This window comes from Centroberyx gerrardi, chromosome 10, assembly GCF_048128805.1.
Source record: "Centroberyx gerrardi isolate f3 chromosome 10, fCenGer3.hap1.cur.20231027, whole genome shotgun sequence".
Classification (NCBI taxonomy): Eukaryota; Metazoa; Chordata; class Actinopteri; order Beryciformes; family Berycidae; genus Centroberyx; species Centroberyx gerrardi.
This window is the reverse complement of record NC_136006.1, coordinates 18941424-18955466: the sequence shown is the minus strand read 5'-3', so window position 1 is coordinate 18955466 and position 14043 is coordinate 18941424. Positions and strand designations below refer to the sequence as shown.

Genomic DNA, 14043 nt, shown 5'->3' with positions numbered 1-14043 from the left:
TTCCCTCACCAAAACACAGACTGACATGCAAATACTATGAGGAAGTGGCCTCATAATATTTACATCCTTTAAAATTGACAGTAAACTCCTCGATTCGCACGTTCCCCATCCACAAGTATCCTGACAATCCAGATTTGACAAGCAGTTTTGGCAAGTTACTATCCGGGCTGCAGTCTGTCTTGCTTTGAGTCTTCACCTGGATTTTTATGTGCTTTTGCTCTATCCGTTTGTGATTCAGTCACCCAGGGTGCATGTTATTAATGCCAGATGTCAAGGGGGTCGTCGTTGGCAACAGAAGAAAGGGTTGTGGTGGATCTGATTCAAGGTGAGCATGTTTCCAAGGGTAAGAGTCTTAACCCCTACTATCTCTGTGTACATGTAAAAAGACCACTGTAACATTTACAGATCTACCAGGCACACTGACAGATGTGTTCACCGTCTGATTCTCATCCACATGTAAAAGCTGATAGTGGGCAAATGGAAAAAACTAGACAAAATACAGGAACACTCCCATAACCAAGGGAAATCAATAAGAATGATAAGTGAGACAGAAAGAGTGTATGCGCAATCCACAGGGCTGTGTGCTACCCAGGGTTATTCATCATACAGCACAACTGTCTAAAATCCTCGAAAAATATTTAACCACCACTGCAGTTCCCCACAACAGACAAAAAAACAAGAACCGAAAACCCTCCTTGTTATTAAAGTGTGTACCTGCTTCATGTAGGCGTAACACATGGTCTCAGCTACGCGTTTGCCCTCATCGTAGCAGGCTCGAGGACCAATAGGGTTCACATGGCCCCAATACTCTTCATTTTGGGGGTGTACCTCTGGGTCTGAAACACACACACACACAATTTTGGGAACATATTAAGACACAACATTCAAGTTAAGGATGTCAGTCGGTACAGAGAACCAAATGAGGTTTGAGTTTGTATTTTTCATTGCTGCAGCACAGGCAGCAAATGAGTTTGTGCCACCCACCCACATCCACACACACCTTCACAGCATGTGTCCCCAGTAATGTTATCCCTTCAATTAAGCGTTTATATCTACAGAAGCACTGTGGACAGAATACCTGAAGACTAACCATTACACAGCAAACACAAGATTCTGCTTTAAAAACAGTCAAAAGTAGATAAGTTTGTCTTTGGTATTCTAAGTAGGGGAAGAAATTGTAAGGGGAAGATAAGATATTGTAAGAGAGAATACATTCACAAATATATAATCATACAATGTTTCTATAGTTCTGACACAGAGCTTTACTCTGGTGTGACTGATGTTTAGATGAAATAAAGTGTTACCATTTGATTGGATTTTCAAATGACATAAAAATTGATTGTTTTTGTCGATTTATGGTGACATATACAATGTTTCAAACCGCCATGAGGTCTTCATCAGGTAACATACACCCATTCTAGCAGTATACAGTGAGCGGACAATCCACTTTTATACATGCTGACATGATGTCTTTTTGCCTAGCTCCTGAGAAGAGATTTTGGATGTGTGCAAAGCCCTCATTTTTTCCTGGATTTTCAAATGACTCAATTGTCATGACGCCTGTCTTAGTGGTGCTAAGCGTCCAATCAACAAGCGTCCAATCAAGACAAATGTGAAAACACCATTTCCTTGAGGGTCCACAGTGTGACACTTCTAGCCCCTCTTCTCCTATAAAAGTCATGCATGAGAAAGTCAATACTCAAGTACCGAAAGGCCTAGTCTAGCACAGCCCAGGGAAGCTTTAAACTGCAATACAATCAATATACAGGCAGGTGTGTGTGCCTGGCAATTAGTACTCCAGGTTAGCTCTATAGAGGATCCCATTTAGCCTTTTAGTCAGTGACTTCTTACTATACTTCTAATCAAAACTCACAGCAAGCACAGCCAGCACCTTGTTAGCCCCGGCTGTGTGAAGGAACACTTACAACACATTCGGGATAATAATACAGGAGGGAGAGTAGTGAGTGTAGCATGAATCTTTCTTACCTCCGTACACCTCAGAAGTAGAGGCCAGGAGAAGTCTGGCACCCACACGCTTGGCCAGGCCTAGGACATAAACAAGACAGTGAGAACAGAGTTTCCCTCTGGGAGAGAGCAGAGCAGATCAAACCCAGGGCTGAAACCTGGAGAAAGAGACAGACAGGTTCAATAGGTTCAAGTCAGCAGGTGGAGAAACCCAGGAGAGGGACAGCCCACAGCGATCAAATGAAGCACAACACCAGCAGAGATACAGACAAAAATCAATGGAGCCTGGAGGCAGACTAAGTTAGTTTAAGGTGAAGTTAAACTTTATTTATCCCAGAGGGAAACTCATGTAGCAATGGCTCCAAGAAACAGCAACTTTAAAAGAAAAAACATATGACAGCGAACATATATGACAGGACATGACACACAAATAAAACACATCTCAGACACAACTCCCACCTACCCCTACCCTCCTTACAGGGTTTCACTAGAGAATAAAAGACATGCAAGTAAATTAAAGGGCAAAAAAAACAAAACAAAAAAACAGAGTCTGATTGCAGTCAGTTACATACATGCTCACTGTACAATCTAATTGGAGCTAGGACAAAAGAGCTGCAAAGAAGTTCAGAGCAGGTGTCTACTCCCTCTCCTGCTGTAGAAAGGAGGGTGATGGCAGAACTCAGATTAACGTTTTATGTCATAATAATGTTAAAAAGTATAATTTTCCATCTTGCTTCTGTAATTTGAGGTATTTCCTGTTGAAAAAGGACGGGACAAAATGCTGAGGAATCATCAAAAGTGTAAAGAAATGGGACATCCGTTAGGGAGAGAAAGGCAGTTCTATTTGATGGGAAGAGCGGATGATGGTATTATTGGTTGGAATTTTTATATGCGCCTACTGGCACACAATGAGACAATCACTAAAGATACACATGTATATTATGATATGAAAAAATAGCTAACAAGGTGAGAAATCATTTTTCATTTCGTTGTGACTTTAAGAGCATTATGCATTCATCAAATGTGTGTTTTTCACCATTTAAAAGCAAGAGAAAGTATATGGAAGTCACATAACAGGAGGTCTGACCATATTGGAATAGTTGGGAGGAAATTAGAAAACAGTTTGCTTAAAATCATTTCCCAGTAGTAATTGTTTTCACTTGTTTGTAATGAGAATATTGACTTTTGCCCTTATTTGTTCAGAGTTGTCTTTGAATGGGGAATTGCTCTCAAGTACATCAGCTGAGTCAAAATGATCATTATCAATATCATTCATAACAAGTCGCTGAACATCATCCAGTTCTACCTTTGGCTGCCTCTGTCTTTTAGACCTCAACCTGGCTCACGTTCAAGTCCAGCTTTTCACAATTTCCTGTGAGATGGTAAATGATACAGCCATTTGGAACATGACAGATATTGCTGATGGCTTGAAACTCAAGAAAGATGACCCTGATAGTCCGGGGTCTTATAATCTACAGTATAATCAAAAAAATTCACACAGTACACATAACACTGTAAGTCTGATTGACACCCACCTCAGTACACACATGCAACTGGATGTGCTCTACAACTTTGCCACTGGGACCTCTCCTGTCCACTATATTGCATTTCTGCAATCTTGACTTTTTGGTAAAATATTTTTTTATCTCCTCCATCTTTGCTCCAATTGGCACCAAACTTTGCAGAAAGCATCCATGGACTGAGCTGATCAAAAATTGCATTCAGTTTGATATTTTACGTGGTTTCACAGATATTAGCCAATGACGTTTCTAGCAGGCGTGGCCTATCACAACATTGGCCAGAACTCATTGACCGTGTGTCTAATCTTCACAAAACCTGGTATGCATGATGCGTACAGGTAGAGAAAAAAGTCTTCCAATGTATTTTAAAATTGACCAAATGGCAAAAAATTGTTTTGCCTCGTTTAATCAAATTGCATGAAATTTGGTACATATGCTCTAGGTACAAGTATTAATCAAAATATGAATCAATCAAAAATTAATTTTTTTTACACTTTTGTACCTTGATGCTGACATTTGGATACTGGAACAGAGTTTCAATTAAAAATCTTGATCCTGTGTTATACACATTTTTTTATGTTGTAAAACAAATATATTGTTTTTTTTGTTTCTAATGACGATTATCTTTTCTTTTCCAGGACTAGGCCAGGGGAGGAGATACATGTGGTATTATACTGTAGGTTATATATGCAGGTAGCTTAAGTTGTTACTATGCAAACCCTTTTCAAAAACCCATTCACAAGACTAAATTTGAAGATATACCGTAAATCCTCTAATAGTGGCCTGTAGTCAATTAAAAGCCGGGTCTCCGATAATGGCCGGGGGCGTGGTCGACACGAACAAATACAGGCCGGGGAAAAAAACAAAGGAAAGAAGACTAGCCCTCGGCGCGCCAAAACCTCCGACAGCGATATGATATAACTGTATAGATTCTATTCTTAGCTTCAGTTAGCTTCAGTTAGCTTCAGCTTACATGCAAACAACGGTGGATACCAGTAAACTCCTGGTGCCTGTTTGTAACTGTAGTTTGTAGTAATGTACAAGTGCCACAAGATGGCTCGGCCGGCGGAAGTCTCTGGAGTGTGCCGTCGTCGATTACCGTAATTATCGGTAATGCACTGCAGTGACAAAAAAACGGCTACCTAACGAACCCCAACAGAAGCAGATCAGAAAACAAGGAGGCTTCGTACTAAAATATGAGCAAATATACTTATCAAACAGAGGGAATTAGAAATAAAGGTCTGTCTCTAATATAAGCCTGCTTCCAATAAAGGCCTGGTACCCTCTGCAGTTGAGGTAAATAAAGGCCCAGGCCAATATTAGAGGATTTACGGTAAGCTTATTACCTCCGCCAAGGAGGTTATGTTTTCGGTGCCGTTTGTTTGTTTGTCTGTCTGTTTGTCTGTTAGCAGGATTACAGAAAAACTACTGGCTCGATTTTCATGAAACTTCGTGGAAGGGTGTAGCATGGGCCAAAGAAGAACCCATTAAATTTTGGAGCGGATCCGGATCCGACTCACGAACAAGCAATAATAGCACGAAGCACGGTCTGCGCTCTCCAAGTGCCCTTCTAGTATTTTTATGCTATGGTCTAGTTGTACAGTCCAGTGTAGGCTTGGCGAAGAGATTTGCATGCATTTCAAGCTGTATTGAGAAATGTATGTAGATTGAACAGACACTGACTTCATACAATCCTTTATGGTTGCAGCCATACATTTTTTATCTGTGTGGCTAAAAGCTACAAAAGTCCAGCAGAGCAGCATCTCTCTCTATCTGCGTGTTTGTTGATTTCCAGATTGGATGCAAAGATCCTCACCACCCCATATGAAGGTGATTTAAACACAGGATAGACTTTTTTTTTTTTTCATTTGTCCAACCTGAGCTTTAGCTCGTCATACAAATCGACTGATCGCCTCTTTCCATTGTAAGTTGGGCTTTGCAATAGGGATACACCGATATGGAAATTTTGGGCCGATTCCAATAGCCAATTTTTCAAACACCACAATCGGCCGATACCGATAGCCTGCCGGTATTTGTTTCGTATTGACCCATTTGTGCCCTGCCAAAATAATCCATATTCTGCCCTTCATTATACTTTGCAATGAATATAGATTTAAGGATCAGCTTTTATTGTAACATTCTTTCACATAACCAAAAATGCCTTTTTAAAATAAGCAAATAACATTAGCTGCGTTTACATGGAGACTTTTAATCAGAATAGTAGCCCAATCAGAATAAAAATGCCTCATATAAACGCCTCAATCAGAATAAACTGTCTCGATCCGAATGAAATTTCATTCCATTTGAGAGGGGTGGTATAACCCTTTCATAATCCGGTCGATGGATAAAATTTCGTCATGTAAACACTCATTCCAATCACTTTCTTTATCTCGCCTCTTTCTGCACATGCTCGCGCATTTAACGTAAGTCACGTCAATTACGTTACCCTTTTTTTCCGGGAGGATTCGAATGGATGTGCTTGTTATTAACCCCGGGGCGCTCGGGCTTGATGTGGGCGGTGCAGCCCGTTTTTATATCAAGTCCTGACTCCGCCTCTCCAGGCCAGTTTCGGTTTACAGCGGTGAAAATTACAAATGGACCCAATCATTGCGGGGGCAAAACAAAACGTCTTTTTCTGACACTTCTGGAGTCGTATGTTTTGATAGAACTGTTGCTTCATCAGAAAGAACAGCAGTAAAGAAATAACCGACGCAGGTCCATCTTTTAAAAACGTAAGCCCATGTTAGAGTGCTGGATTCGGTGTTTTGCGCATGTCAGAAACTTTTATTCTGATTACATACTGTGGAGCATGTAAACGCAGATCTTAATGCGATCGTTATATTTAGCGCTCATGTAAACACTTGCGTGGCAATCTTCCTTCGGAATGATTTCATTCAGAATGAAAAAAAATGTCTCATGTAACCGCAGCTAGTATTGTTACCTCACGCTGATAGGCTGTCCTTCCATTCAAACTTGAACGTCTTTGGAACAGATTAGTGACGCAATATATGTTAATGAGTATCGGCCACTGCCATCGGTGGATTTAATCTTATCGGCCAACAATGCAAAAATTGGCCATTTCCACTACTTTGCAATGATTTTGCAGATTCAGGTCACTTATCCTGGCCATTGATTTAACATTATCTATATGCAACCTATTATCTATTGTTCTGAACAATGACTAGTGGTGCACAATACCGTTTTTGCGGACCAAGTGCAAGCGCTTAATTGCAAGTACTCACCACTACCAACTTACAGAACAAATATAAAGTAAAACACGGCTCTGCAGAGCTTGGCACCGGCAGAGGTTCAGCACCCTGGACAGCGACGGAAGCCAGCAGCCTTGCAGGTGCCAGTTCAGCACATCGGCCAGCGACCGCCACACAAGAGGGCGGGGCCAAACAACTGCACACACCTGTGGGCGCTGTGACACAGCTGCAGTCCTGCTGGCCTACAAAAGCAGCAGGGCAGGCAGTCCAACACGAGCGACTGCACAGCCAGCAGCACTCCAACGCTCACACTTGTTTTCTTCCTACATACTCAAACCCCAATGATGTCTAAAGCCAGTCACCTTCCACACACACTGCATAGGCAAGAGCAGGTGATGTAACAGGGGCAAAGTTACCTCCCAGATCTCCACTGCATGATCATTGTGTTCATTTCACTGAGCTGTCACTGGTTCAAAGTTTGATTCCAAAGCCACAATTAAAAACATTATGCATTGGCGCCTATTGCTGCAGATATAGAAGCATAAAATTGATGCTGGGGGCTGGATGCAGCCTGCAGGCCACCAGTATACCAGTTCCCCTTAACTGGTATACTGGTTAAGGAGGAAATGGGCTGCCTATCACAATGTTTCACTGGTTGAACATGAAAAATCTTTCACAGAAACCAAAGGGCTGAGGCTGCATCCTACAATCAGTCACATCTGTACATTAATTTGATCACTGTACATATTAAAAAATAAATGCTGATGAAATGGACATATTCTAGTGCAGCAATTTTTGCTAAGTTAGAAAACAAGGTGTCAGCCCTTGCAGCTCAGTACAAGCATAAAGCAGAGTAATTGCAGAGATATTGCTTGGTAACCTAACCATATGCCAATTAACATGGATGATTACATGTTACATGGAATCATATGACATCTAAACACACGTGATGTAGACCACAGTCTACCGAATCACATCGAGCTAAAATGAAACCAGGCAACAGATTCTTGGTTCCCATCTGCTCAAGTGTGCAACCCCTACAACTGTCAATAATAAAAGTTAGGTCTCAGGTGGACACTGAAATCAAAATAAATTGGTATCTATTGTCGAAGTGTTGAAGGTGTTCAAAGTGATGCTGAAGGTGTGATTACTCTATTATAGTCACTGATGCAGTTGAAACACCCCCCGCCCTCCAACACACACACACACAAGTGCACAATATGTACTCAACCCAAAGTGCTCAGTTATTGGCACAGGAGGGTATATATTGAGCGTTTATGTCAAAAACAAAATCAAGGGACTTTAAACAATCAGGGCTCAAACTACTATCCTTTATTCTACTGGGAAAGCACCCATTTGCAGATGAGGCCATTGTATCTCAGAGAATGCTAACATGCCTTAAACCCACAGGGAAGTCTCCACACATATTGACAAGTTGTCTACTCTAAACACTCTACTCTAGACAATCCTCCATCACCTTTCCTGTCTACATTAGAATAGGGAGTATTAAGATGTCATACTTACACTGTAAGAGACAAAAACACACCCAGAGTTCCATGACAATCTACCAGACAAATTATTTGCCCACAGTTTTGATTAATGGCTGTTGCACATGGGGAATATAGGACACACACACACACACACACACACACACACACACACACACACACACACTCTTACCTCCCAGTGAGAAAGTGTATAGAGGATAAGCGGGAAAAAAATAAAACTACGGTATTTGGGCTGAGAGAAGAGAGAAGTAGAAAGAAGAACTGGTGAAAAGGATAAATGAGTAAGTAAGACTAGGAGGTGAGAGAGAGTTATTGTGTGTGAGTGTCTGTGTGTGAGTGTGTGTGTGTGTGTGCGTGCGTTATGTGTATCTATGGATCATGGATCACAATTTTCACATTTTTGTTAAAGGTTATTTTACAACTTTTTTTTCACGTCCCTTCCTTTCCCTCGGTATTTAGTGAAGACCCCAGGAGGCAACAGCCAATTAGAGCCTGATTACAGCCAATATCTTCTCAGCCAATCAAATCTTGACACCAGAAAATGGGTCTGTCTGTGATCCATTTCTAATGTTCCCCTAGATTAGGAGCATTGGAAGACCTACTGTTGGTCTTTTTGTCTATCCAATGACATGCCTGTACTGCTAAATTCCCACTAATCGCTAACATACTGCAGATAAACAGTATCTGGATTTGTCCTAGACCGGAGGAGCAGGGAGAGACTGTACCAGCTCTTTACAAACTGGTATTGTTACATGGAGGCTAGCAGAGTGCATTTACTCACCAAGCATGTTCAGAGTGCCTATGGTGTTGGTCTTGAGGGTTTTGATGGGGTTGTACATGTAGTTTGGAGGAGAGGCTGGAGACGCTAGGTGATAGATCTGGTCCACTGTGAAGAGCAGGAGAAAAATAAATCAGCTCGCCTTGTTGATACATGTATATTGCAGCCAAATGCAATCAAATGTAAAAATAATAATTCAAACTATGGGACAGAGCATGCCGTTCTTTCAGCCTGACAGTTGATGACTGATTCATTGATGATTTACTTATTTCATTCCTCGCTGCAGCTTTTAGGGAACCTTGACTTTAATGACTGTGTTGTCACCCGGCGCAGGATAACAGGAGGAGTGGAGATCAAAAAGAAATACAGAATAGACAGAAATGGCAGAATAGCTGATTCCAGTTAAAGGGGAATACAATATGATTTGGGCAAAATAAGTGTTTCTGTTCTATCAGCACAAAGCCAACCCTAATGGTGTCCACTGAGGAAAGCCTGTTTGACTATAGTCTGACCAAGCAGGTCTGACACACACACACACACACACACACACACACACACACACACACAAAGACAGTTTCTTCTGGCACATCCCATCACTGATTAAAAAAAAATGAGAAAAACTCACAGTCTTGAGTCACCCGTTCCTTCATAATAAAATGAATCAAAAGTTGTGAGAACAGAGACAGGAAAAGGCTACAGGAGAACATGGCGTACATATGAATTGAGAGTCAAACTCTCACACTGTGTGCACATACAGGCTGAGGCCTGATTATATGGGACGTGCATGTGTGCCTCTCGTCCACAACAGGTCTAACTGCCCTAAGTCTTCACATTGGAATTCTCTCAACTATCTCTCATCCATTCTCTAGCTGTCTCCATCCTCTTCCAATTTTCTAAATTGACCCTTTCCTCATTCACTGCTTCCCTTTTCAAGACCACTTGATTTCATCATCATTTTGATACTTGACTTTCTGACCCGCCACTCAAAACGTTTTCATCGCTCATTGTTGGCTCCCTTTTATCTCTTAAAGGATAATTCCGGTTATTTTCAACCTGGGTCTTATTTTCCTAATTTTTGCCATCATGGCGATTGTGTTCAAAATTTCGTCACTCACTTCACTGTAGAGCTTTACGTACCTCTCAGGTGCAGGGAGCGCTGCTCTCCAACACACATCCACAGGGCCAAAAGTCCAACAGTCAAACCCAAACAGCAATTAAAACAGCTCTTTTGAAAATAAGGATGAAAATAACCAGAAACATCCTTTAACAATTCTCTTCACTGTAATCTTTCAGTAACCTTTCCGGGCCTCTCACCTTCCAAATCTCTTTACCTGTATTTCTCATTTTCTCTCTCAACTCTCTCTACCTCAGCACTCTCCAGTTCTCCCTCACTGCTCTTGACTTCTATCTCCAACCCTCTCATCCTTACTGCAACCTTCTTTATTTATGCCTGCTTCTTCTTGGCCAGTTTCTTTTTGAACGCAACCCTTTCTAATGGTCTGTTGTGAAAGAGTAAAGGTATCGATCCGGTGTCCTCTACAGAGCTGGTAGGAAAATGCACTAATACAGTCTCAATCAGAGAGTAAACACGTGCCAAAGCCTTCTACAGCATTTCATACAGTACCTCACCCTTGGCCTGAGGTGAAATGCTACTTAAAAGCAGACATGTCAGATAAGTGATCTTTGTGATGATGTGCAGTAGGGATGGGCATGAGTACTCGAGTACTCGATGTGGACGTCAGTATTCGTTCAACGGTTCAACGTATAGAGTACTCGCATTTTTTTTTTTTTTGCTTTGTAAAAAAAAAACATATATGTATATAATAAATATAAACGTAAATTGACCCTGTTCTATATTAAAAGTTAAAAATTTTTGGACAGGACTCCTAGCAAAAATGATAGATCTGCGCACGCATCGTTACAGGATCTAACGTTACAGGCAGAATGGCGACCAGGCATAAGAGTTATGTTTGGAAGTATTTCGACAAAATAGACAAAATGAAGGTGCAGTGCAAGCTATGTAACGTTAAACTTGCGTATCATAGAACAACTAGTTCGATGATTAACCATTTGCGCATTAAGCACAAGGAGAAAACAGCGGAGTCAGATAACAGGCGGTCTCACATCAGCTCATTTGCTAGCAGTGTTAGCACACGCCGTTGTGATGCCACCAGGGCAGAGAAGATTAGCCAGCTCATCACGAAAATGGTGACTGGAGATATGCTCCCGTTAAGCTTTGTGGAAGGAGAAGGCTTCCGCGAGCTGATGGCGTTTGTTGAGCCGGAGTACAAGCTACCATCGCGGCGAACAGCTACGAGAGTGGAGAAGAAGTATGAGGAAAGTGCCGACAAGGTAGCCTGGTTGTTCAATAAATTAATTTGAAATTGCACTTGTTTTCCGTTGTTGGCCAATTTACATAAATGTGAAAGCATTAGATAGTAATAGATATTATTAACTGTTTAGCGTTAGCCAAACTTTGGTTCCGCTTGTGTGTTTCCAGTCGGACACGGACCCCTACCCGCAGTTTCGCTTGGGTGTTAATTTCGGACCATATTCTTACGTTATATTTTTTTTGTTGCGAGTACTCGAGTACTCTAATGTGCAGGCTTTGATAACCTTAAAAGGGAGTTCTCTGATGTGTGTCTTCGTGTCTGTACAGAAACACGATTGGACGCTCGCACACTTAAAGACCTACACACTTCTCCTACAGAAAGCTGAGATGGATGAAAGCACCAGTCCGCAAACTTCAGCTACAGCCCCAGGATTTTCCAGTCTCCTGAGGCCCGTTTAAATTTCAGAAAGAAGTCAGAAAAAAAAATCAAAAGAAATTCTGGATGCAAAGAGGCAAACATCACGGTGATCTATTTCAGTGATTATCAGTCTTTTTAGCTTGCAACCCATGAAATCAATGAATGTCTCCTCATGATCACTGAACTGTGCACCGTGAATTATCAGAGGGATTCTAGAGGCTTCAAATATTCATCCAACTCCTCTGATTTCAACCCCTGCGCGATGCTCAGTATCTCTCAAACAATGTCACTCACACAACCACGCGCAGCAAAAACCAAACAATCATTACCTAGAGGTTGAGCATTAACAACACCCCAGGTAACCAGAGAAGAGGAGCAAATCACTAGACTGGCACTAACTGGTGCTGAATGGTATTCCTCCCCTGCCTGGAAACATCAAGGCTGCTCCCCGCATGCAATGAATACACAGTGATATCAAAAGGAACCAGGCAGCAGTCCAAGCTGTCATAAATTAAGATAAACCAGGGAGGAACATCATTTTGCTCTAACAAGCACATGGGGAAAAGAGAACAGCTGCATCATAGGGTCACCTGCTAAACATCTAAATAAAAGCTCACAACCAGCCAACACAAACATCTACGTAAATCCTTTGTGGACTGAAATGGATGAATTTGGACAAAGACAAGTGATGCAGAAATTAATCATCTTGGTGAGAGTGAGCCTCAGCTATCTACTGCAGTGTTGCCATGAGACACCCAAACAGTGTGTCACATGGGTGTCAACAAAAAAAAATGTGTCGACTATGTAATTTTACATACATGAACAGCGAGCTTATTGAGCTGATTATTTCTTGATGTACCCGTGGCTTTTGTGCTCTCCATTATTTTTCCCTTGCTCTTTCCAGTATTCATCTCATAAGAATGGATCTTAGTAATAAGCCTGCCTCAGAACCAAGCAGTTGGTTTCATAAGCTGTGTACAGTATATGTACTGAACTGGAAAGCCAAGCCTCACTTTCATGCATAAGAGGGCTTCATTACATGGACCAATTACCCCTAATCATGGTTCTCCATTTCATGGCATCATCCTGATAGCAATTTCAAATGTATTAGGTATACCTGACAAACATTTTTTTCTGAAGCAGAGATGTGGGATTTGCTTTTCAAAGGAGTGCCATTCAGCACAGATTCTGAAAACTCCTGAGTAAAAGATGGTTATTTCCTTAACTGAAATAGATGAAATAGATGGACATACAGTATATTAGGAAGTAATCAAGAGAATAAAGGAGAATAATCCAGAGAAAGCCATTGTGGATGTCTCCGTCTAGGTAAATACACATTTCAATCAGACTATCCTTTGTTGTTGCTTCAGTGACAGACAACACAAATTAACCTTGTTGGAGTGGCATTAACACATCTCAGCAGCCATCACCTACTGTACAATGCCACACACTCTGAGGCAGAGTTTAAAAAGCTGTGCACACAGTGGGAGACAGAAATGACGGCTTGCAGCATAGGAGAAGTTCAAGGAATGTTTAGCTTTCACACAAGGGAAACGCATCCCAGAAACGGCACGTCTGGTTCGTTGTAGAAACAATTTTCCTTTTTTTACGATAAAAATGGATGAAAACTTTGACTTAAGACGTAAGTATGCTCTCGACATCAATCTTTTTTAAAATCTTTTGCTGGTCGAAGTTCAAAGGAAGACGCAAAAATAACAAGAGGGGAATGTTCTGTTGTCGGCCTAGTTGCTAGTAGGACAACACACAGGTGAACACCAGCACCAGGCTCCGCCCTAGCACCTTGTATTGGTTCGAGGCGGTTTAAAGCATGACGACAGCCTACAGCGTCTCCACCCTTTTCTAATCAACTGTTCTTGAATTTCTCCAGACCTCTTTTTGTTTTACACATGGACGTCTGGCTACGTGAGATTACTCTCATTAATTAAGATAATTAATCAAGCTTAGTTTCAAACCAGCAAACAAAGCCTTAGATGTAGAGTTGGCTCTGGCCCAAGCAAACCCCACTTGGCCCCACTACAGTATGTAAAAAGTGTCTCATCACATCCCATGCCTGCACTCTCCCTCACCCTCAATATAAAGAGGCTCCACCACATCGTGATTGATGAGCTCGAAGTTTTCATGGCCAATCCAGTGCTCCACGTTTCTCTTCCTTCCGGTGAAGAAGTTGTCCACCACGGTCACCTCATGGCCGTCCATCATCAGTTTGTCCGTCAGGTGGGATCCCACAAAACCTGCCCCACCGGTGATCTAGTGGAGGGATACACAAGTATAATACCATCAGTAAAAGATAAA

The 14043-nt window shown here is 41.6% G+C and overlaps 1 protein-coding gene across 1 annotated transcript in view; it reads right to left on the bottom strand.

Annotated features, from left to right (window-relative positions):
* The window catches only part of uxs1 (UDP-glucuronate decarboxylase 1), a 56184-nt gene that overhangs the window by 26149 nt on the left and 15992 nt on the right, over nucleotides 1-14043 (bottom strand). The window contains exons 7-10 of the mRNA XM_078286240.1: nucleotides 13818-13998; nucleotides 8984-9088; nucleotides 1987-2046; nucleotides 715-836 (exon numbers count right to left, since the gene is read on the bottom strand). Of these exons, the coding sequence (XP_078142366.1) occupies nucleotides 715-836; nucleotides 1987-2046; nucleotides 8984-9088; nucleotides 13818-13998 (468 nt within the window). The remainder of the gene's footprint in view (nucleotides 1-714; nucleotides 837-1986; nucleotides 2047-8983; nucleotides 9089-13817; nucleotides 13999-14043) is intronic.